Raw genomic sequence first — 26045 nt, forward strand, 5'->3', positions numbered from 1 at the left:
CATCAGGGAGGAGGTACAGGAGCCTGAAGACATTCAACGTTAAGAATAGCTGCTTCCTCTCTACCATCAAATTTTTGAATGGTCCTTGAACAGCACCTTGCTATTCCTCTTTTGCACTACCTCCTGTACCTAATAAAGTGGCCCATGAGTATATCTTCCCTTCTTTAACAAGGTGTTTTAGCCCACAGAACTGCCGCAAATTGGATGCTTTTGTTTTTCACACCATTCTCTGTAAACTCTAGAGAGTGTTATGCATGAAAATCAAAGCTTGGTACTCCTCCCTTCTCTACTTGGTAGTCGAATAAACAAGTAATGGGAGGAGATGGCTGTCTTGGTCCCAGTATTTGAGTGTCAAAGTAAAGGATGAAGCATTTGCAACAATATTTATCCAGAAGTGCCAAATAAATGAGCCATTTGCTTTTTCTGAAATTCTCACCCCAAAAAAAAATTCAGTTGCTTTAATTCCACATAAAATAGCTGAGAGCACGGAACACCACAAAGTTTTGGGATCAAATAATATTCCATTTTGTAGTATGGAATATTTGTACTTCAGATATTACTGTACTTTTAGCAAAAACTGTTTCAGCACAGTTATCTACATAACAATGTCAAATATTACCCAGTTATAAAGTTATTACTACAAAGAGAACCAAAAAAAGACCACGGCTCTTTTCTGTTAGGGAAAGAACCAGCGATGATCTAATAAAGAGGTTCAAAATTATGCATGGTTTTGTTGAATTGGATGTTGCCATTATGGAGAATCCAAAGCTGAATTATAAACGTGGTTATTACTATGGTAATTTGGAGAAAACTCTTAACTCAGGAGTGGTTAAAGTGCTGAACATTACCAAATTATGTGGTTAAGGTACATTGAGATTAAGGCAAGTTAGTCAAGGATAAAAGGTTAGCAGAATATGAATTTAGAGTTGAACAATTAATAATGGCTTTGCCAGTTATTCCCAGGTCCTAAAGAAATGAATAAATTGCAAACATCAAGCAAATGTTGAGATTTTGTGTGGACCTGCCATAAACAATTTGTGTGAAAAATTTCTGTGATATTAGTTCAATGCAATTCATTAGTTTATTCATTCTCAACTAATGTTGTATTTCCTTTTGCTTTTCAGTGCTGAAGGAAGTCACACGTCTGGTCAGAGTAATGGTAGAGATCAGCAAGCTCTAGCTAAAGCTGTGCAGGTTCACCAGGACACACTGCGCACTATGTATTTTGCTTGACAGGTGTCTTTGGTTGGAATTTCTGAAGAGTTGGGCAAAGACAAGACTAGCTGCACTTCACCAGCAACGTAGTGAAGAATGATTTGCTATTTATGTTGCTGTGTACAATGCCATACTCTTGCAACCTCCTTCAATTATGAGGTTCTGTGTTACACAGTAGTGTGTATATCACACCACCTGTAATGTTTTCCTTCTGAAGAGCAAAAGCATGAATATTTGGAGGTTTGTGATAATCATATCAGCACATATCTCCACTAATGCAATCTAATTATATGCAGCCTATTGGACTTGAACCTGGTAAAAAACTTTTTGAAGGAAATGCTTCTGGATGCATCAAAGTCTGCATTAGTAACTGCATATTTGATTGAGATTTGTTTCAAGTGATGTAAGAGTTTAGAGGATGGTGTGACTCTCTAAAGACATATCCCATTTGTTGGCTTCAAATGGCAGAATTTTGAGTTTCAAAATTGTACATTAATGGCATTCCTTTTATTAGACCTGGAGTTTTATCCAGTCGATTCAGATAAGACTACTGTAATACAGTACTGTGAAATATGGCAATCTTGCGTCAGAATGGGGGAAAAGGTCTTTTAACACTGAAAATAAATTTATGAACAGTGAGGTTTTTTTTTTCATTTTAGCACAAACAGTATATTGTGTAGCTCTGACTTTCTCAACAGATTGCCACCAGAAGGCATGCAGACTTTTTAAGGTGTGTTCAGTAGAAAATATTGTGTATTTGAAGCAATTAATCTTTGGAGACAATCTATAAAACATTAACTAGACCAGATGGGCACTATTTTATATATTGAGCTAAAGTCTCTTGATATTTTTGTAGGATGCTGCAGTTAATCAGTTCTCAACTCTTGATACAGTAATGCTTATGATACAAATTGAGTATTTTTATGCTATGGTTGGTTTGCCATGACTGTGGCCTGCTGCCAAATTGGACATAGGGATTGCCATGCCAATTGCTTCACCTATTTCAGTTCAATGGTTACAGGGCATATGAGAACTATTAAAAATGTAAACGTTGAGAATGAAGTAAATTTCTGAACTACCTCGCGGTTGCCCTCATGTCAGCAAAAACAGAATGTGCACACACCACAGTCATATTAGAAAAGCAGCTCTAAGATGGTGCTAGGTTTTTGCTAAGAGACATTTCTTTTAATGGTGGTCATCTAATTTAAGCAAACTATTTCATGGATAAACTTTGTCACAGATTGAAGCCAAACATTTCTGACTGATTTTCTGATATCTTTTTGATGGCCTATATGCACTTGTTAAGTGGCTAAAAAATTTTTTAAACATACCTCAACTCTTCAGCAAATTTTAAATATCATATGTGACTAGCATAAATTTCAGTGTTAGCAACCTATTTATATGGCCATAAGTGAAAACTATATTGCACAATGATCTCATTTGGGCAAAATATTTTCTTTTTGAAGTTAGTGTAACAAGTGTAGATAGAAGCAACTGTGTTGTAAAAGAGTTTTAGTAAGCTTTTCGTATTTCTAAACAGTATATGACAATGGTACTCTGTAGAGATGTCACAAGGCTGCAGTTCATTACAACACTGGGAATATTTTTGCCAAGTATTTTGAGGCAAAGAATTTTCAAAATTCTTCCATTATTGAAATATATTTCTTGATGGACTGATAAAATGTCCTTAGTAATTCTGAAAAGATTAGAGATAATAAAAGAACCCAGTAAATGTTAAAGCGTTTATTTTTAAAGTAGTGAGACTGCAGAGTAATTATGAAAATCTGAGCACGTTCAGATTTATGTTTATGATATTTCCTTAGTCCTGACACTAAAGCATTCAAGTTATAGCTTGGAAGACTCAAGTTCAAGCCCGAGTTCTTACTGACCTTTCCACTTCGATTTCCTGTATTATGCAGGTTTTGACAGTTCCAGAGGGAATGTTTTTTGGGAGTGGAAACTTGCCAGAAAGCTCAGATATATTCATCTATTGTGTTAGCCAGGAAGAGGTTTATCAGTGTATTTTCAAATGTATGGGGTTAATAATCTCAAAATTAAGATATAAAAATGTGACTAATGAATAGCAACAGCATAGCGAATTCTCAGGGCTTTAAATACACTACATATTTTACAGTAAGATAGACTATTTCAAATTTTAAAAAAACATTGGTCAAACTAAATTATAGAAATGCAACATTTCACTGGAATTGGGGCATGCATGAATGGCTAAATTTTAGAAATACTTTAGCATAATATATGACAGTATGTAAACATTTTGCATTTGTTTTATTTTAAGGATATAGTATAATCTCAGACTTGAGGCCCTCAGCAGTTCTTACCAAAGGTATATCTTAGTTATTTGAACTGCTTGGGTTTTTTTTTATAATTGAGCTACCACAAGAAGGTAAAATTTGAAGAGATCTGTAATAACAAAGTTCCATTTTATTTAGAAATGCAATCATTACATTCAGCGCTGTTTTCTTTTAGGGCATGTTACACAGCACTTATTGAAACTAGTTATTTCTGATCAAACTCAGTTGTTTTAAGTAAAATAAATTCAAAATAAAATTGGTAAACGGATGTGTACAGCTTTAGAGATTTTGGAAGATATATTGCCATAAAGTTTTTTTTTCCTATTCTTGCAGTAGCCATTGACTATGATAGGCTATTGTTTTGGAACTGGACAATCCTGAGATCTGTAACTCTGTTCCTGTTTCCAGGACAGATTTTAGTTATTAAAGTGTCCTTAGCTATAAAGCAATCTCTAACCAGCACTATTGAAAAGTTTACATCTTGCTTCAAAGTTATGGGTGCTACTGTGAACTGGCCCCTGCATTCTGTTTATGCATTGCATACTGACAGTGATATTTATAGTAAATCAAAGAAAACAGATCATTATTAGAATGCAGATGTTATGATCTGTGCAAACAACAGCTCTTTGAGAATTTATTGCAGTCACTGCCATTTGAGAAACAATTGATGCTGCAATTGGGTGATGTAATCTGCCTTATAAATTACTGCCATTGGTGGCCAACATTAATTTTTGGGATAGTTATTCTAATCTATAAAATTGTAGATAAAGAGCTAGATTGTAAAATTGTTTAGAATTTTAAGCATGTAGCAGAATTCAACATTGAATGATTAGCATTTTCTATTGTAAATGTTATTGTGTGTAATTAAAATATTAGTGCTTATAATTTTGTAACCTTCAATGTAAACAATTTGTGTAAAATTTAAAGGACAACAAAAGTTTGTTTTTAGCTGAGACTTGCTTAAATTGTTTTGCCATATCTTTGCAGTGGCATTTAAAAATCATATTGACATGAGGTGTATAAAATGGGTTTCTGAAAATTAAGTTGCAATCTTTGTAAGCATAAAATACTGTTTCCTTTTTTTGAGAGTCTTTGTATTAAAGACTATCTAGCCTATGTGGCCTTTACATGTAAAAAAAAATCAGATCACATAAAACCTGGCCAGATATGTATGTTGAAACTATTTTTTAAAAATTTCAATTCTAACTTAATGGCTCCACTTAATGGCATTAATACAACTTGCAGCACGGATCAAGCAATGTGTAATACATAATCGTGCACTTTCTACAAACCTTTCTATTGGTCAGCGGTGCTAAAAATAAGCTGGGTCTTGTATAGTTTTGATTTTTTTAAATTTTTATCTACCAAAAGAACATGTGCTAATATCTTAAAGAAGTGCATAAAGATGGAAGCAAGTAGATGTCCCCTTCCTCTACATAAAACGTCAGTTACTTATGACCAAAACACAGTGATCACTGACAAGGCGTTAGAAATTCAAGTCTGCTATTTAAACAAATTTATTTTTTGCAGTTTTAGATTATAGTCCTTGGGTTAATAAATAGTAACCTGGAGATTTTATCTAAAATTATGTTTGCATTTTAACTTTCTAAGTGGTGGAATAGCAATTAAATTGTATTTGTAGCAATTTGTCTTACCCAAACTTCATGACTCTGATCCAGTATTGGACTTGATGCTTCAGTGAAGAATTATTCAATGCACATTTCATTATATTAATATAAACACATTTACTGTCATCCATGCCTAAATGACCTCCAGTAATAATTTGGGCTCAACTTAAATCATATTATGCTTTGGAATGATAAGAAATTATTCAGTAAATGTAGGGAGATGCAGGAACCCCACTGATTGGATCTTGGGACACATTTCATAGTCCCAAGGCTCTGTTGTGCAAAATGTATAGATCTGTATGTTAATAATTATAATTAATAGTAGGACTGTCATTTGATATTGCTGCCATTTGTATTATGATGGATTGTTTTATTGTATTCTCGCCCTCCTTCATCTCCATTGCCATTTGAGAAGTTCGTGGTCTTGCAGAAAGGTCCTGATCTTGCCCTTTCTGCTTTGTTCAGAACTGTGGTGCTGCCAATTATTTTCATTTGAGAGTTTTAATATTAGATTTATTGACCGATTATTTCCACCTTAAAGCTTTGATCATACGTTGATGCAAGACAGATCAGATTGTAGTAGCAGAGTTGTCAGCTGAAACCTGATTCTTGAAAAATATTCAGTGTTTTTTAAATTGAGCAGACAAACTGTATTAAGCAGCTTATGTGTCATTTGGCACTTTAAAAAAATAATGCAACAAGCAAATCTTCCATCATGCTGTCATACAAAATGTAAAAGGTGCTTTGGAAATGTCAGTCAGATTATTTCTAAAATTCAGTTGTGTCATCTGTTTGCCTCTGATCAGAATAAACTCAATGGAAAACAACTGTAAGGCCACCTAAGAAACTGATGATTCACAGACCTTTTCATTTGCTTCAGAGATTACTTAGAGTTGAAGTGTAATTGTTGATTTTTTTTTAGAAATATTTCTTGTGGGAGGTCATGGTGAATTGGTGCCACGATGGCTGTTCAACCTTTTGTGTGGGTTGAGAGAACATCCTTTTATTTGGCCTGTATTTTTTCCAGAAATGTGAATCCAAACTCTATTTAATATTTGGTAAATGGCTTTAATATTAGTTTGTTTTAACACTGCACAAGAAGGGAACAAAAAAGAACTTGCATTTTTTTGTCCATTGTTAAAGCTGCTGTGCCTTTTCCTTTTGCTCCAATATCAGAGAAGCCTTTTCCAGCCAAACATTTTATTGCTATGTGGTGATAATCCGTATTTTGGAGAAAAAGGCACAGGATCTGTCAGCTTGCTAAAACTCAACCTTTGCTTTTTTCCTTTTGTTCCCCTTCACCACATTTTCCCACTCTCAGAAAAGTCTGGACCTACCTCAATATCTCTGCTGCATCCATAATTATGAAATGTATATCCCTGGTTCAAACTATTACAAACCAAAATGAAAACTTTTAGTTATAAAAATTAATTTTGATTTGATACAAAGTTAGGCAAACAGTTCTTTTTTCCTTCAAGTTTATTAATAGTGCTTTATTTTGTTCTTTGTGCCTTGTGTAATCATCCCATTGCGTGTCAAAATCTGCTGAAGGGGTTAAATAGCAGTGTATGACGTGTACATAAACTGCTTAAGTGAACAAAATACATTGAAAACTTAATATATTTTGAGAAATTGTAAAACATCGTTATTTATGCTGCATTGAATGATCAGTATTGTTGCACTTTCTCAGCAGTCACTTATGCCATATGACAGCTGTTAACAATATATTGCGGATAAACGAGGTGATCCTGGACAATGACTTTAGAGGAAAGAATGCTACTTGTAAATCCTTAAGGCAAAAGAGGATTTAAAATATTATCGAGTACCTCAAAAGCCTGACATATGCTGCATTGATAAAATTTTGAGTATTCTTTTTTTTTTGCTGTTTTATTTGAATTGCACAAACTCATCTACCTTCTGTAACTACTGCAATTTAAGGTGTTGGCTTATTTTTTAGGGCACTGGTAGAATTGGGCACAAAGTGGACTTCCAATTTTTTTCCCTTCATGCTTTTATGTTTTAGAATAGGATATGTTAGATCATAATTGAAAATTGTTTTCCAGATCTTTTAACCAGCACAACTAAGGTTTGTTACTTAATCTAGTGTTTGTGGTCCATTTGCGCTTGAATGAGCAGTTTACACTCCTATAGCAATGAAGATTTGCATTGCTTGCAGTTTGTTTTTACTAATGTTCTGTAAATACTTTAGGTTAAAATTGTCCATTCCTTTTTGGTCAATATTTTTAATGAGCTGAATAACTATGCTGTAAACTGTTGACAAGATATGATGTACAAGTATCATTATATATGAATTTGTGAATATAAAATATTAAATTTTTGACTAGCAGTATGGTATGAACATTTTAATAAATCTGTATCTTAAACCATTGTGTTTAATTTGAATGTCTTGTGTTCTCAAAGTTACCCCTCATCTCTAAAATTTGGCCATTATTGCTGTTACGTGATCACTGTTATGATTGCCTCTTATGAAAATTCTATAATTGCATAAATATAATTAAATATGGTATTTCAATACTACCACAATTTTAAGTACTGAAATGTATGTTACTGATGTCATCTTAAGATTTTAAGACACTATTATAACTATCCCAGTATCAACTCATTGTAACCAAAATATAAACAATCCATCCGCTTGAAAACCCATTTAGTTTGTCTCTCCTAGCTCTTTAAGAGCAGTCCACATTAGTTCCACCTGCTTTTGACTATCACCCAATTCCAATTCCTCCAGTATCTATTTAAACTCCCTTTTAAGAGTGAAGACAACTTTGAAAGGGAGGAAGAACAAGATCTTTCTCACTCATCTCCCCCCTCAGATTCCACTACATCTGATAAAACAGTGATAATAAACCTTTTGCTACTGGTGTTAAATCTGCAGTTATTGGCTTAATTGCTCAATAGTTTTTCTCCTCTATTAGAACCTTGAAAACCTGTTCGGGCTCTCCATTCTAAGAATGTTCACGTCCTTTCCAAACTCCTTACTAGTTCCTGTTTCATTTCAACTGTGGTGAACTGTTAGAAGTAAAAGAAAATCTGCAAATATTGGAAATCCGAGCAACTACCAAAAGTTGGAGAAATCTGTGTTCAACCCATCAGGTTGGAGGAATACAAGGTGTTTCTCCTCTGACTTGAGTGTGGCCTCATTGTGACAGTGGAGGAGGCCATGGACTGACACGTGGGAATGGGAAGTGGAATTAAAATGGGTGGCCACTGGGAGATTCTGCTTTCTCTGTGAACTCTGTAACCTTTCTAATGCCATCTGATTACATGTACTCTAAACGTAACAAATGAATTAAAAGGTTCCACAAAGTAGTATGGATTTGTGTAAGTGCATCAGGACATTCTCTAGTCAGCTATACTTTATACTTTATTGTCGCCAAACAATTGATACTAGAACGTACAATCATCATAGCGATTCTGCGCTTCCCGCTCCCTGGATTACAAATCGATAGTAAATATTAAAAATTTTAAATATAAATCATAAATAGAAAATATAAAAATGGAAAGTAAGGTAGTGCAAAAAAACTGAGATGCAGGTCCGGATATTTGGAGGGTATGGCCCAGATAGTTTCATATTTTTTAAAATGATATTTACAGAATGCAACCTTTCCATATTCTCAAAGTGTTTCATCTGCAAAATGTCTACCCATTGGATCATCCTGAAATCTATGATAGTTAAGCAGCAGGCTATTTGTTATAACAATGAACTTAAACTTAACCCACTTGCACCTCCTAACCCCATGGTTCCTGCCACCAAGGGCACTATATACAAGGGAACATCACTCAGATTGAACTACAAGTTGCAATATGCATTGCTATTACTTTAGTTTCATTGGATCTATGTCCTGGGACATATTTACAATTTGGGAGTACAGTCACCAGAAAGAGTTCAAAAATTCAAGGATAATGGGGAATGGGAAGTGAATGCTAGCCTTTCCAATGATACCCATGTAGCAAAAACTAAATAAATCACAAACCAGACTATTGTGGAGCACCATTATAAGCCACTTCCATCCAAAAAAGTGTTTACCTCTGTTCATCGTGCACGTCCATGTTTGTTTCTCCACCACTTAAGTGTGCAGCCTGCCGTCAAGTTGGAAAAATATAAAAAAAAATTGGAGCATACTGTTCATGCTGACAAAAACACAATATAAAATAATTTTAATGTTTGCTCAGGAAAATATTGATGTGAGCCTATTGTGCACTTGGAATATTCCCTAAAAGCCAAACTATATCTCAACTGCATTACTTTTATTGGTCTTCTGTTACAAAGGGTGAACCAGGAAGTTGCAGAGGAACTTTTGAAATGCTGAAAGGGAAAGGAGGTAGGTTTCTGGTGGTGGAATCTTGGTGCTGGCTGAAATTGGAAGGGATGATCTGTTGATAAACACAGTAAGAAATGGAACTTTGTTCTTTCTCTGTCTGGGAGGTGATGGACTTGCTTACCATTCATTGTTTTTTCCCCCTTTTCCTTTGCATGGTCTGGTCTGCTGAACATGTCCCTGAAGTTCACATAATAAACTACACAGGCAGAGTAGATAAAATCAGACTATTTCATCCTGTCAGAGCTCCAATAATGTCCCCTACCCCAAACCTCTGTTTCATGAATTACTTTTTTCTCTTTCCCAATTCTGATGAAGAGACTTAGAGAAACTTGCATTTTAAGTCTTTCAGCCAATGCTGCATAACCTGCTGAGTTTTCCAGCAGTTTGTTTTTATCCAGCAATCCCTACTGTGAATGAATATGATGTCGTAACTTCTACAGCCCTCTCGAGTTAAAGGTTCACCACCATAATTGTTTCTAATTTATGTAAACAATTTGGATGTGAATGTACAAAACATTTTAGTAAGTCTGTGGATGGCACTAAAATAGAGGGTGTTGTAGACAATGGATAATATGAAACATCTTGATCAGTATGTGGGCAAATTGGCAAATGACTTTCAATCCAGATAAATACAAGGTATTGCATTTTGGGAAAAAGTGTTAAAATGCAGTCTTTTTCCAAGAGAAGGGAAATTAAGTGATATTAGGGGCAGCTTCATGCAGAAGATGATGCATTTTTGGAATGGACCAAATATAGGTAGATAGAACTAGTTCACTGGGCAACAGAATTGGCATGGATGAGTTCGGCCAAAGGCCCTGTTTCCATGCTATATGACACTATGACCCGTGAAGGAATTTCCCTTCAGTAACCCCTCATTCTGAGACTGCGGCTCTTGTTCTTTGAGTCTTCAGCCAAAGGAAGCAACATCTCTGTATGCCTGTTCTAAATTCTTACGTTTTACTGAGAGCACTGCTAAACCAACTTGTATCTGTAACCAGTCCTATGAATCTTCATTGTATTTCACTTGTTGTCTCATCTAACTTCTTTAAGATTGCAAAATATTAGCTGCCTTGCACAAACTGTCATCCAGTGGCTTGTCCCTTTGAAAATCAACATTTGACAGATAGTCTATTTATTCTGTTATTTTATTTGGAGGTACGATACAGAAACAGGCTCTTCTGACCCCTCAAGCCCATGTTGTCCAATTACACCCATGTGACCAATTAACCTTCTAACCTGTAAGTTTTTGGAATGTGGGAGCAAACAGGAGTACCAGGAGGAAACCCTGCAGCCATGAAGCCAACATACAACCTCCTTCAGTCAGTGCAGGAATTGAACCTAGGTTGCTATAATAGCATTATGCAATCTGCTATGCCAGACCGTATATACTCTAAATCTGGAAAGGTTCACATTTTTATATTATTTCATCTGTCATATACTTGTTGACTCATTTAGCATAACTGCAACCCTATGAGTTTCCACATCCTTTGTACTCACAATGCCACCTAATTTAGTTTTGTCAAAACACTTGGAAATATGTAATTTGGTTCTTTTCGGCCAAAATGCGGAGAAAAATCGTGAAAATTTGGGAGCTTGGTGCCCGACTCTGTGGCATCCCAGCAAGTTGCAGTTTACTGACCTGAGAAGGATCTGTATTTTATCGCTATGCTTTTAATCCAATAACCATTTCTTAACCTGGGCCCAATTAACTCCACGTGTTCTGACATTATTGACCAACCTCCTGTATGGAAGCATATTATGGAAACTTGGCTAGCTCAGCCAGTACAGCATGTGACTCTTAATCACAGGGTTGTGGTTTCAAGCCTCACTTTGGGTGATGGTGTTTCATCAGGCTCCTGGATTAGTGTGGATGGTGGCTTCACTTGCCTCACTGCTGAACTAACTTATACAGACTTCCAGGGACTCTACCTTTGTTATGCCTGTTTTTAGACTGCCATGGTAGTGGAGCGATTGCATGATGCTATTACAGCTCGGGGCATTAGAATTCAAAGTTTAATTCCTGCTTCCTCTGTAAGAAAGCTTATACATACTTCCCATGTGTGTGGGTTTCCTTGAGGTTATTGTCATTGTAAGTTGTCTTGTGATGTGTTGGAAGGGCTGTGCCATAGCTTGAAATAAAAATAATATAAATAAACCTGCCTTCTCTATCACTTATAAACAGCTATATCATGCTCCTACAAATAGGTCATATGTTAGGGAAAAAAACAAGGAAAATGAAGGTCTATGAAACGTGATTGTCACAGTGCACAAACAACCATCCATTGTTGTTCATCATTTTATATTAATGATTTAGATCAGGGCTTCCCAACCAGGGGTACACAGATCCCTTGCTTAATGGTATTCGTCCATGGAATAAAAAAGGCTGCTGGGAACTCCAGATTTAGATAATGTGGTAAACTGGATCAGCAAATATGTGGATGACACTAAGACTGAGGCTGAGTGGATAGTGAAGAAGGCTACAAAGCCTGCAGTGGAGTCTGGATCAGCTGGAAAAAAAATGGATTGCAAAATGACAGATGGAATTTAATGCAGACAAGTGTGAGGTGTTGCACTTTGGGAGGACAAATCAGGGTAGGTCTTAGACCATGAATGGTAGAACACGAAGGAGTGCTAAAGTAGGATTTGGAAATAGAGATCCATAATTGCTTGTTTGTGGCATCACAGGATAGGATCTAAAGAAAGCTTTTTAGCATTTTGGCTTTCATAAATTAAAGTATTGAGTTCAGGAGTTGGGATGTTATGTTGCAGTTGTATAATGTTGGCAAGGCCTAATCTGGAGTATGCTGGTCACGTACTTCCAGGAAAGATATCAATAAGATTTTAAAAAAATACAGTGAACACCTACAAGAATGTTGTCAGGACTTGAGGACCTCAGTTAGAGGGAAAGGTTGAATAGGTTCGGACTTTATTCCTTGGAACGTAGGAGAAGGAAGGGACATTTGATAGAGGTAGTCAAAATTATCAGGGGTATAGATAGGGTAAATGAAGGAAGGCTTTTTGCTCCGAGGTTAGGTCAGACTAGAACTAGTGGTCATGTGTTAAGAGAGAAAGGTGAAATATTTAAGAGATGCCTGAGGGGGAATTTCACTGAAGATGGTGAGAATGTGGAACCAACTGCCAGCAGAAGTGGTGGATATGGGTTCAATTTCACCATTTAAAAGAAATTTGAACAAGTATATGGATGGGAGAGGTACAGAGGGCCAGGGTCCCGGTGTGGGTTGATGGGAATAACTAAGCAGAATAACAGTTCAACATGGACTAAATGGGCCAAAGGGGCTGTTTCTGGGTTATACCTCTCTATGACTCCAAAGGTGAAATTTTTAAGGGTATTTTGAGGGGAAACTTGTGAGTGTGGAAAGAGCTACCAGTGGAAGTGGCAGATAAGTATTCAGTTGTAACTTGTAAGAGTTTAAATAGTACATGGATATAAGGGGTATGGAGGGCTCTGGATTGGTGTGGATGGGACTAGGCAAAAGACCAGGTCAGTGAAACAAGATGGACTGATGGATTGTAGTAATCTGAGACTCTACCTTACTTTTCAAACAACAGCATACTACTGTACTCATTCTTTAGCACCACTCCTGTAGCTAAGGGAGATTTTTGTCGTCAGTCTTTCTGTGATTTCTCCCCTTACTTTTGACAACATGCATTAGGGTACATTTCATTTGTGTGTGGTGAATTAATCATTGAATACTTTTGCTATTTATCTAATTCAGTACTTTGCATTCTTAACCACATCAATACATTTTGACTTTGTTAATCCTGCCTCTGAATAAAACAGCTTGTGCAACCATGTTCTTGGTAACGATCAAACACCCCAACCTATTACTAATCTCACTGACAGTACTTGGTCTATAGCTTTGTAAGCCTTGGCAATTCAGTGCTTGTCTCAAAACTCAAATATTGTGAACGCTACCTTCACCAAACTTCAGACCACACATCCCAGATACTAACCAGTCTCTGGGTGAAAAATTCTTCCCTGGATCAGGACAAGTGCTGCTCTGTGCTTCAAGCATCAACATTACGCTAGCCTAAAACATCTGCTTGGTCCTATAATAGAAGAAATAGAAGAAGCTCAAAAGAAAACATTAAGAACATTACAACTAGGGGTTAAAAAGCATAAATCACTGATGGTGTAAGAAAAAAGCATCGAAGGAGTCAAGCAGATCAGACATTTGTGCAGCGTGAGGGGACATAGAACAGTACAGCACAGGAACAGGCACTTCGACCCACAATGTTATGCCAGACCAACTAAATTAGTAATCAAATAGCTAACTAAACTAATCCCCTCTGCATACCCAAAGTTCATATCCTTCAATTTCCCTCACATTCATGTGCCTATCTAAACTCACTTAAACGTACCTTATGTATCACCATCCAAGACAGCGCATCCCAGGCACCCACCATGCTTTGTATAAAAAGAACACCCCTCATATCACCTTTGAAATTACCCCCTCACCTTAAAGTCATACCCTCTGGTATTAGACATTTCAACCCTGTGAAAAAGATGCTGTCTGTCTACTTTATCTATGCCTCTCATAATCTTATAAACCTCAATCAGATCTCCCCTTAGCCTCTGCTGCTCCAGAGTAAACAACCCACTTGTCCAATCTCTCATCATAGCCTATGCCCTCTAATCCAGGCAGCATCCTAGTAAACCTCTCTGCACCTGTGACCAGAACTGTATATAATACCCCAGATGCGGTGGACCAACTGGAGTTTTATACAGATGCAATATAACTTCCTGACTTTTGAACCCAATGCCCTGACTAAAAGGCAAATATGCCATATGCCTTCTAAACCACTTTATACTGTATATCCACTTTCAGGGAGCTACAAACTTAGGCCCAAGATCCCTCTGTTCAACACCACCATTAAAGGTCTTGCCCTGAATATTGTAATGTTTCTTTACATTTGACTGAATGGTGAGAAGGTTCAAACATCTGAGGTGCAGAGGGACTTAAGGCTGATTTATACTTCTGCATCAACTCGATGCTGTAACCTACGTGTGTTGTATTTATACTTGTGCATTGGTGTGTCTGTGTCGCTCTGCAATTTGTGCATGTCATGCATGCACACACACCTACCCGTGCAAGGCTTCATGGTCATGGTAGTCTCATCGGGGTAAACAAGAAGTGAGCGTCTCTTTCTGTAAAAGCGAAATGTGTCCTCCATAATTTCAGAGGTCTGTAAAGCTTTATGGAAAGCATTGCAGCCAGAGTTCCTTCCCTGCCCTTCAGTCACCCAGTGGTAAGCTATTGCAGCGTAGGAGGAAAAGTGATGCTACCAAGCAGACCAATCACTGTTGTTGCGGTCTGTGTTGCCGCGATGCGTAGTTACATTGTGGGAGAGGTGCGCGTCAGGCTACGGCGTTAGGGATCCACGTAGGGTTTGCGGCTACGCCATCGAGTTGACACAGAAGTATAAATTAGCCTTTAGGAGTCCTCATGCAAGACTCCCAGACGGTTAATTTACAGGTTGGGTCTGTAGCAAAGAAGGAAAATGCAGTATTAGCACTTATGTCAAGGGAATAGAAAATAAAATTAAGGAAATAATGCTAAAGCTTTATAAGACACCAAGTCAGGCTGCACTTGAAGTAATGTCAACAGTTTTGGGCCCCATAATTCAGAAAGCATATGTTGTCTTTGGAGATTCTGGAAGAGCTTCATGAAGATGATTCTGGGAATCAAGAGGTTAACATATGAGGAGCATTTGGCTGCTTTAGGCCTGTACTCACTGGAATTTACATGAATGTGGGGAGGGCAGGGGGGAAGAATCTTAGTGAAACGTACTGAATGTTGAAAGGACTAGATCGGGTGGATGTGGAGACAATGTTTCTAATGGTTTGGGTATCCAGAACTAGAGGGCACAGCCTCAAAACTGAGGGGTGCCCTTTTAGAAGAGGTAAGGAGGAATTCTTTTTAGCCAGAGTAGTGAACCTGTAGAATGTTCTGCCACAGACTGTGGTGGAAGTCAAATCTGTGGGAATACTTAAGGCGTAAGTTGATAGTTTCCTGATCGATCAGGGCATCATATGGTGAGAAGGCAGGTGTATGGGGTTGAGTGGGATCTGAGATCAGCCATGATAGAATGGCAGAGCAGACTTGATGGGCTTAATAGCCATGCTCCCATGTCGTATGGACCTACAAAAGTGCAACACTTCACATGTCGCTGGGCGAAATTTGGCTCTGCCCATATCTGCAACTGATCAATATTCCACTGTATTGTTTGCCAGTCTTCTACGCTAGCCATAAAACCATCAATCTTCGTATCATTTGCAAACTTATTAACCCATCCACCTACATTTTCAGCCAGATCATTTATATACAGCAGGAGTCCCTGCACAGATCCCTGTGAACACCACTAAACACAGACCTCCCCAACTCCCATCGACCACTGCCCTGTCTTCTATGTAAGAAGTTCTGAAGGCAAATGGCCATTTCATTATGGGCAATTGAAAGTTTTAGGTTGAGACCATGTATCTGAACAGATACAAGTTCCAGACCAAAAAAGTCAACTATCTGTGTGCCTCCAGCATCTGCAGTCTCGTGTTTTCAGACACTGATAGTAATGACATTGCCAAAAATACAAAATATACACCACCCTGTATCCTCACGCTACAAATGCACATGCACTAAGAATGCAACTACAAATGTAAAATATCAAAATTTATAACATTCCTTCAATAAATAGTATGCACTCTATTGTACCTATTTTGAATGGTAAATAAGCAGATTCTGTTGAGTAATGCTTTTTTATTTCAAATATACAAAAGTATATATCACATATATACATTTTATATCAAGTATGCCATTTAATCAATATAAACAGGGGAAAAATTCTTCAAAAGAAAAATAAAGACATCTTCCCTTTCATAAACTGAAGGAACTGTTAACACCAACCCAGACTTTCTATCTGACTTCAGCTCTTCACAGTGGCTCATTAAATAGAATTTTGAAGTTATGGACATGTAAACTTGTGCTGAGTAATCCTAAACACACAACAATATTGTTTTAAAAATTTCCTCTTGCTCTGTACACACTTCCATGAGAAATTGTCAAGGTGAGAAAGATACTCTTTAGGACTCATTTTCTTCATCCTCTTCCTCATCATCTTCAACATTTTCATTTCCTCCATCCCCTTCAGCGCCACCAATTCCCTCTTTCTCCTCTTCAAGCATCTTTAGATAGTCACTTGCCAAGATCTTTTTCGGCAGAATATCTGTAACAAAGATATTTTGATGTATCAAATACACTTTACAGGGTAAATTTTCAATTTACTTCTTTATTAAATTGCAGATTCTTCATGAATCAGTCAGTGGTCCTTTTAAGTATCAATCCCCTCATCAATTCCAAATATCAGGAAAGTCAAAGAATGCAGTTTTACCAACATCAACTGCATCCTGGAAAACAACTATTGGAGTTCTGAACTCAGTATGATGATCTGACAACTACCTCTCCCCATTCATCAAGCTCTAACATCAACTTTCAAGTATTAATTATCCACTTGTATCGGAAAGTTGGTAACTAAGTCATTCTTTAAATAAGATTAAACAAATTATTAGCTTGTTCTGTGATTGTAAGGCCCTCTAATAATCTAATGGCACTCTTCATGGAGGAGGACAATTCAACTATCCTGCTAATAATGACAAGATTAGTTAATAATTGAACTAAACCCACGTGTAAAATAATTGTTGTATGTGAAGCATTTGAGACAGTTAATGCGATGGAAAACATTTTACTTTCACTAAAATCTTCATTGGTCGTTGTTACAACATACATTAAACATCTAACAAGTATTTTATTTGATTAAAAATGTATAATTTAGTAATGAAAATTAAGTTTGTATGGATGAAAGGTTTACCAGAATTAAAATTGCGGAATAAAGACTTGAAAATGAATCAAACACACAAGATCAGCTAAATGATATAACTGAGCAACACAAAACAGAGCTGAAAGATCATACACTCAAGGAATGACTTTAAAAAGTGTGATAACTATCTTAACATTAAATATACTTTGAGGATAGCTGGAAATTGTTCCAGCTATTGATAATCAGCAAGTAGGTTCAGAAATGTTGAAAATACATACAAATAATTTACCGAACAAGAGATTCCTATGGGACTGGCGAGGCTACTAAGGAAGGGCAAGATCAGTGAAACAAAATAGCACAGGAGAAATAGAATAAACATTTGTGATGCACCTTGTCCAATTCTTTTTGGAAATCTAAGCAAGGGATGTCAATACTTTAACCACACTGAAGACCACCCTTCAATCATGTTATCCAATAAAAAGGATTAATTCTCTTTTTCACTTGTTTAATGGTTATTGAAATATACAGACCAGCTAAAAACTGGAATGTTTCAGAGTTCTCCACACAGTCAGCCAGGTCATTGTAAGAGAGTTCCTTTTTTTCTGAATTGTTGCTTTTGTATGCATATGTGGCAAGATGTTGCACAAATAATTCCTGAAATACAGTAAAAACAGTTAAGATCAACAAATAGGAAGATCAACAAATGCAATTAATAAGGAACAAATACATTGCTGGTTGTGTTCTACAATGTCAGAATGAGCTAGCAAATATGCAGGAACATTTAATCAGGAAAACAAATGTACAGTAACAGTAGGGAATTTTGACTAAATGACATTAGTGGGAACAATAACACAAGGATAGAAGCAACAATACACCCAGAATTCTTGACATGCATTAAGAAGGCAGCTTTTTAAGATCAATTTATTGCAAACCCAGCACTTGAAGGTATGATCCTCACTTTTGCTGGTGTCTGATTCAGGAAGCGCTAACCAGTATCAGTTACTTGAAGAGAAGTCACTGTCAATGGCAGGCATTCAGAAATAGTATGGACTTGGACAATTACGTTCCTTCTAAATGAACGGGTGAAATTCTTGGGATGTCAAGGAGTATATTGGAAAGCTAGAAGATACCAAGAATTCAATATTGTGAAAACATTGAAAACGCACGGATGAAATTAAAAAAGGAAAATAGGTACACAAAAATAATGTATAAAGGAAAAAGTAAGAGACATAAAAAGAAGAAATATTATGAAAGAAGCATTAGAAAGCAGGAATGCAGTATGGCTCTAAACAACAAATTTGTACCTGCTTTTACTTTACAGTGGTACAACATCAAAACTTGCTAACAATGTTGCATTATTTAAGAAACAGAGCAAAGGGACAGAATGAATGTTTAATGTTAGCCTAACTCTAGTGGTAGGCAAATTGTAGGGGAAAAATCTAAGCGATTACACAAATCACCTTTTACATACACTCATTAAGGAAAACCAGTAAGGATTTAGTATGAAAAGGTCATGTGTTATTAATGAATAGCTTTGACAAAAATAGTACTGTATATTTGAAGTAGTATACAGGAATCATAATAAAATAAGAATCTGGATTTCAGAGTACTATTTCAATGCTATGCACAAGAAAATCTATTGCACCCTCTCCATTACATCTTTCCTATTATAGGGTGAACAGAACTGCATGCAATTATTCAGTTTTGTCTGACTGAAGTCTTATGTAGCCACTGCTTAACTTCCTTACTCTTACTCAACATTCCTACCAACAAAGGCAAACATGCCATAAGCCTTCTTTACCATATGATCCACTTGCATAGCTGCTTTCAGTGAATTATCAACCTGATAACCAAGATTTCTCTGGACCTCAATTACATTAAAAGGTGATTAACTGTGTACTTTCACTTTGCAAAGTGCAACACTTCACAATTGTCTGGATTAAACTCCATCTGCCACTCTCAGCCCAAACCTGCACTGATCTAGATCCTCCTCTATTCTTAGGCAGTCCACAGTTCCACTGATCTTGGCATCATCTGCAAACTGACCAATCCACCCATCTACATTTCAAATCCAAATCATTATTTTATATCACAAACGACAATGGTTATTTGTGATTTTTGTGGAACACCACCAGCTATCGACTTCCAGCTGAGGCGTATGGGGTGGGGAAGTGTGACTGACAGACCCAGGCACAAGGAGTGGGGCAGTGGGAAACACGGGAATGAGAGGGGTGGGGTCCAGAGGCAAGGGAAAGGTGGGGGGGGGGGTCCAGGGACGAGAGGAAGGTAAACAACAGGAATTCTGCAGATGCTGGAAATTCAAGCAACATACATCAAAGTTGCTGGTGAACACAGCAGGCCAAGCAGCATCTATAGGAAGAGGCGCAGTCGACGTTTCAGGCCGAGACCCTTCGTCAGGACTAACTGAAGGAAGAGTGAGTAAGGGATTTGAAAGCTGGAGGGGGAGGGGGAGTTGCAAAATGATAGGAGAAGACAGGAGGGGGAGGGATAGAGCCGAGAGCTGGACAGGTGATAGGCAAAAGGGGATACGAGAGGATCATGGGACAGGAGGTCCGGGAAGAAAGACGGGGGGAGGGGGACCCAGAGGATGGGCAAGAGGTATATTCAGAGGGACAGAGGGAGAAAAAGGAGAGTGAGAGAAAGAATGTGTGTGCATAAAAATGAGTAACAGATGGGGTACGAGGGGGAGGTGGGGCCTAGCGGAAGTTAGAGAAGTCAATGTTCATGCCATCAGGTTGGAGGCTACCCAGACGGAATATATGGTGTTGTTCCTCCAACCTGAGTGAGGACGGTGATGGGGGAATAGGAACACAGACCGACAGCCGTGGAGGCAAGGACCCGGGGACGACCAGGTGACGGGGTTGGCGGCGGGGATGACAGGAAGGCCGGGTGGGGAACGGGGGAGCTAGGATGGCAGGACTGGGACACGGGAAGGTAGGTGTTGGGGGGAGAGGGTGGAGGACTGGGGAAGGTGGATCTCCGCCCGCGCCCCCACCCCCGGTTCCCGGGGACGATACGTTGGTTGAACGGGAGGACCGCAGCGCCGCACTCACAGTGGCTTTGGCGGTGAGGAAGAGCGCGTCCTGGTTGATGCTCGACACGTCGGGGCAGCTCTTCATGATGAGCTTGACGCGGGAGAGCGGCAGCGCCAGCACGGCGGGCGGGGGGCTGCGGCGCGCGGGGAACCGCAGACCCTCGCGCCGCTTCACCTCCGCCATCTTGTCGGGCCGCGGCCACCGAGCCCGCCGGGGAAAGAAGTGGTGGGGAAGATCCGAGCACCTCGAGGTTTATAGCAACCTATTCTCATCAAACACAAAGAAAATAGTTAAAACAATGCAAATAAAGCATAATCCTTTAAAAAAATCTAATCTCCAACTAAAATACACAACAGATCCATTTAAAAACACTCTTGTTATCCCTATCGCAGAGAAGCAGTTGGTATCGCCCTTACTATCAGATTGTACCACTCATGGAGATTTTAGGGGAGGAAAGAACTTATTTATATATTTTTAAACACAGCTTCTTTACTAGTTAATTACAATCTGGACAGAACACTCGTTTTTACATAAGTACACAATAACTCTACTTCTTAAATTATTAATTATTTGGATAGAAACTGAATTGTTGTAAGCGTTGGTGTTGGCATCCCTCTCGTAATCGGGACTGAGCACGTGGAGCTCATTGTTACTGAGAGGTAAGGGGTCGCTGTGTACGGAGTCTGGTCACGGGAGATGGGCGGCACTCGGGTGCGGTGCGCGGCGTGGAGCCGGCACTCGGGTGCGGTGCGCGGCGTGGAGCCGGCACTCGGGTGCGGTGCGGTGCGTGGCGTGGAGCCGGGCGCTGCAGCGGGGCCGGTACTCGGGTGCGGTGCGCGGCGTGGAGCCGGCACTCGGGTGCGGTGCGGTGCGTGGCGTGGAGCCGGGCGCTGCAGCGGGGCCGATACTCGGGTGCGGTGCGCGGCGTGGAGCCGGCACTCGGGTGCGGTGCGTGGCGTGGAGCCGGGCGCTGCAGCGGGGCCGGTACTCGGGTGCGGTGCGCGGCGTGGAGCCGGGCGCTGCAGCGGGGCCGGCACTCTGGTGCTGCCAGACAACAAGTTCTTCCACGTTTTATTTTGTTCCAAATTCTAGTACCTCCAATCTCTGACTCTAGCCATTGGGCTTCTGAATTAGGGCAACACACACAAAACACTGGAGGGACGCAGCAGACCAGGCAACATCTATGGAAAAGAGTAAACAGTTGAAAGGTGTCGGCGTAACGCGGACTGTGTACTCTTTTCCATGGATGCTGCCTGGCCTGCTGAGTTCCTCCAGCGTTTTGAGTGTGCTGCTTGGATTTCCAACATCTGCAGATTTTCTCTTGTTTGGGTCTCTGAATTTTTTTAAAGCTAATTTTTCATGTTTCATATACACCCTTGGCAAACCAGCATTTCTGTTATGACCCACTGAATCTGTGCTGACCATCGAGCAAGCGTTTATAGGATGAGAGTCAGATTCACTGTCACTGATAGTAATCGTGAAATTTGTTGTTTCGTGGCAGCAGTGCAGTACAGGTAAAACAAATTACTATCTATATACTACTAAAATTCTCATGGTCTGTTTGTTTGTTTGTGACCTCCAATTAGCCCAAATGGTGCATGACAACGGCACTTTTTTCGACTAAATCAACTCAAAATGTGCTAACTTACAGAATGCATGCAAAGTTTAGGGTTATATATTCATATAAAATCGCTCACTCGTCAATCAACAGGCCCCACTTTCCACAACCCGAGCCGATTCCAGCTTTAATGGAAACCGCGACACGACACCATGGCGCATGCGCATGGCCAGCCTCAGCAGCGCCTCACGATGCTCACAGCAGCGACACCAAACGCAGCAAAAGGGCAAGACTATCACGTCCATTTAGGAGCGGGCCAACCACATCATCAAGAAAAATCAGCTTCCTGGAGGCATTGGTGTTACTGCTTCGTATCTTCTATCAAGCATTAGGGTAAAAAAAATGGACAGCTTAATTATGCCGCTTGGAAAAAGAAGGGGGACATTATGGTCAAGAGATGACGCCAAACGTCGTCGGGAAGTGGCAAGGAGAGGGAGAGAACGAGAATCAGATTAGGCCAGGATCAAAGGGTCAGGACAAAAATGATGAGAGAAGAAGAGACAGAGGAGGAGAGGCATGCATGTCTCCAAAATGACAATAATGGGCACAGAAGGAGGAGAGAACAAGAATCGATCAGGCCAGGGCTGCACGACTCCAGAATCAGAGAGAAAGAACAAATGGTAGAAGAGATGAAGAGACGAAGGATGAAAGGGCTGCGGGTCTCCAGAATAACAAAAAAAGGCAGAGACTGAGGAAAGAGGAAGAGACAGAGGAGAAAAGGAAAGATCAACTTAAAAATATGCAGTAAAGACTACCCTATTGAATAATGAGCAAAGAGAAGTATATGAATATGTGTGTGACTGCTTGGAAAGGAATCTCTCTTAAATGATTTTCATTGATGCACCAGGAGGAACGGGCAAGATATTTATCATCAACTTGATCCTCGCTGAAGTTAGGGGAGATGGAGGTGTTGCTATTGCTGTAGCATCATCAGGTATTGCAGCAACATTGATGCCTGGTGGTAGGACAGCGCATTCAAGATTCAAAATACCCCTCAAAGTCAATGAAGATGCCCTTTGTAACATCGATAAAAACACCAATACTGCAAATGTACTCCAAAATGCGAGGCTTATTGTCTGGGATGAGTGCTCCATGATTAGGAGGGAGAGCTTCGAAGCCGTGGACCGGACTTTTAGTGATGTATGCAGCAGGAATGAGGCCTTCAGAGATATTTTAACCATTTGCTGTGGTGATTTCCGTCAGCTTCCAGCAGATGTGAAACGAGGAAATGATGCTGATGTGGAGAATTCTTGCATAAAAAAATCCTACTTATGGAGAAGCTTCTTCAAGTTTCAATTGAAGAGAAACCTGCAATTGAGTGAGGGAGAAGGACTATATGCTGAGTTCTTATTGGATGTTGGAGAAGACAAGATTGAGAAAAATGAAAAGGATGAAATTGAATTACCTGAAGATATGATTCTGCCAGCAAAAAGTATGGAAGAATGTGTTGATTTCATCTACCTGACATTTGACAATCCTGCAGAACTGTTCTGGAGGAATTCTATTTTGGTTCCTCTCAATGAAATGATGCGAAAAATAAACTCCACATGCATTAGACGCTTCCCTGGTATCGTGAAAGAATACTGTTCCTTCAATACCGCAGGTGAAGGAGCTAACGCCACTCATTTTACAACAGAATTCCTTGATTTGGTTGAACTCTGGATTGCCACCACATAAACTGGAATTGAAGAGGGGATCTCCCATCATTTCAATGAGTAACTTGGATCCACCATCTTCTAACATTGATTTATTTAAACAAGGGGTTGAACTCCAATCACAATATAATTTACTATTAACTTTTCCTATTGAAAGAAATTTGCTTAAATTGAAAAGTCAATTTTATGTGTTTGGAGGTAAAAATAATAAGCTATTAGCATCTCAATTAAAAGCAGCCAGAGCCAAAAGACAAATTTTAAAAATTCATAAGGGAGACGGTAGTTTACCTTGTAATTATGAAGACATTAATAAAATTTCAAGACTTTTATGTTGAACTTTATAAATCTCAGTTTCCAGCTGATCCCTCTAAAATGAATGCCTTTTCACGAAAGATTGATTTTCCTTGAATTTCTGTTGAAGATCAACAAACTCTAGATACTCCTATTACTAAAAACAAAATTCAGAAAGCTATTCTTTCAGTGCAATCTGGTAAAGCTCCTGGATTGGATGGTTATTCTGTAGGATTTTATAAAAAAATTGAAAAATTGCTTTCTCCATATATGTTGGAAATGCTTAAAGATTCTATTTTGATAGGAGAGTTACCTCCCACATTTTATGAAGCTTCTATTTCTTTAATTCTTAAGAAAGGTGAAGACCCTGCTGACTGCTTCTTACAGACCTATTTCATTATTAAATATGGATGCTAAAATTCTTTCAAAAATCGACTGGAGAATATTCTAGCTAAAATTATCTCTCAGGACCAAACAGGTTTTGTAAAGGGCCGTTATTCCTTCTCTAATACTTGGAGACTGTTAAATGTTACATACTCATCCTTTTCTAAGACTCCCCATTGTGTTCTTTCTCTTGATGCTGAAAAGGCATTTGACAGAGTTGAAATGAAATACTTATTTAACGTTTTAGAGAAATTAGACTTTGGTATTAATTTTAATAAGTGGATTAGAATGATATATAAAAGCCCTATTGCTGCTGTTATTACTAATAATTGCAAATCTCCTTCTTCTCGACTCTCACAGGGTATGAGACAAGGATGTCCGTTAAGTCCCTTATTATTTAATTTGGTGTTGGAACCCTTGGCCATTGCACTTCGTGAAGCTAAAGATATCCATGGATTTTTCATAAATAGGGCTATTCATAAGATCTCCCTTTACGCTGACGATCTCTTAGTTTATGTTTCGAATCCTGAAGAATCCATTCCTAGTTTATTGAAATTATTAAATGAATTTGGAAAGTATTTGGGAATTTGGAATATAAACTGAACCTTCATAAAAGTGAATTATTTCCCCTAAATGATTCTACTTCTATATATGATGACATTCCTTTTAGAGTTATGGACTCTTTTAAATATTTAGGTATTATTATCACTAAAAATCATAGTCATAGTCATACTTTATTGATCCTGGGGAAAATTGGTTTTCGTTACAGTTGCACCATAAATAATAAATAGTAATAGAATCATAAATAGTTAAATAGTAATATGTAAATTATGCCAGTAAATTATGAAATAAGTCCAGGACCAGCCTATTGGCTCAGGGTGTCTGACCCTCCAAGGGAGGAGTTGTAAAGTTTGATGGCCACAGGAAGGAATGACTTCCTATGACGCTCTGTGCTGCTTCTCGTTGGAATGATTCTCTGGCTGAATGTACTCCTGTGCCCACCCAGTACGTTATGTAGTGGATGGGAGTCATTGACCAAGATGGCATACAACTTAGACAGCATCCTCTTTTCAGACACCACCGTGAGAGAGTCCAGTTCCATCCCCACAACATCACTGGCCTTACGAATGAGCTTGTTGATTCTGTTGGTGTCTGCTACCCTCAGCCTGCTGCCCCAGCACACAACAGCAAACATGATAGCACTGGCCACCACAGACTCGTAGAACATCCTCAGCATCGTCCGGCAGATGTTAAAGGACCTCACTCTCCTCAGGAAGTAGAGATGTCTCTGACCCTTGTAGACAGCCTCAGTGTTCTTTGACCAGTCCAGCTTATTGTCAATTCGTATCCCCAGGTATTTGTAATCCTCCACCATGTCCACACTGACCCCCTGGATGGAAACAGGGGTCACCGGTATCTTAGCTCTCCTCAGGTCTACCATCAGCTCCGTAGTCTTTTTCACATTAAGCTGCAGATAATTCCGCTCACACCATGTGACAAAGTTTCCTACCGTAGCCCTGTACTCAGCCTCATCTCCCTTGCTGATGCAGCTAACTATGGCAGAGTCATCTGAAAACTTCTGAAGATGACAAGACTGCAGTAGTTGAAGTCCGAGGTGTAAATGGTGAAGAGAAAGGGAGACAAGACATAGACCAAAGATAGAGACCTTTATAGAGCTAATTTGATTCCTTTAGTGGATTTTATGAAGTA

General features: G+C 38.9%; 2 protein-coding genes across 3 annotated transcripts in view; one reads left to right on the top strand and one right to left on the bottom strand.

The window, feature by feature from the left end:
* The window catches only part of LOC134351824 (protein argonaute-2), a 91683-nt gene extending 84116 nt beyond the window's left edge, over positions 1-7567 (top strand). For both annotated transcript variants that reach the window (XM_063058566.1, XM_063058576.1), the window contains one exon: positions 1125-7567. In XM_063058566.1, coding sequence (XP_062914636.1) covers positions 1125-1233 — 109 coding nt within the window. In that variant the 3' untranslated portion in view covers positions 1234-7567. The remainder of the gene's footprint in view (positions 1-1124) is intronic.
* Positions 7568-16260: 8693 nt separating this feature from the next.
* chrac1 (chromatin accessibility complex subunit 1) lies at positions 16261-20654 on the bottom strand. Its single transcript, XM_063040681.1, has 3 exons — positions 20406-20654; positions 17862-17985; positions 16261-16740 (listed from the first exon to the last, which is right to left on the bottom strand). The coding sequence occupies exons 1-3, from the start codon at positions 20568-20570 to the stop codon at positions 16598-16600; spliced, it is 432 nt and encodes a 143-aa protein (XP_062896751.1). The 5' UTR covers positions 20571-20654; the 3' UTR covers positions 16261-16597.
* Between the last annotated feature and the right edge of the window lie 5391 nt (positions 20655-26045).

The sequence above is a fragment of the Mobula hypostoma genome, chromosome 1, assembly GCF_963921235.1.
Source record: "Mobula hypostoma chromosome 1, sMobHyp1.1, whole genome shotgun sequence".
Classification (NCBI taxonomy): domain Eukaryota; kingdom Metazoa; phylum Chordata; class Chondrichthyes; order Myliobatiformes; family Myliobatidae; genus Mobula; species Mobula hypostoma.

Bases quoted from the DNA above. Each gene is read 5' to 3' on its own strand.
- chrac1 (XM_063040681.1), bottom strand. From the start codon at position 20,570: ATGGCGGAGGTGAAGCGGCGCGAGGGTCTGCGGTTCCCCGCGCGCCGC. The intron at 17,986-20,405 runs GTGAGTGCGGCG...ACTGTATTTCAG, and splicing joins TCCTCACCGCCAAAGCCACT to GAATTATTTGTGCAACATCT. The intron at 16,741-17,861 runs GTCTGTATATTT...TCTTTGTTACAG, and splicing joins AACATTCCAGTTTTTAGCTG to ATATTCTGCCGAAAAAGATC.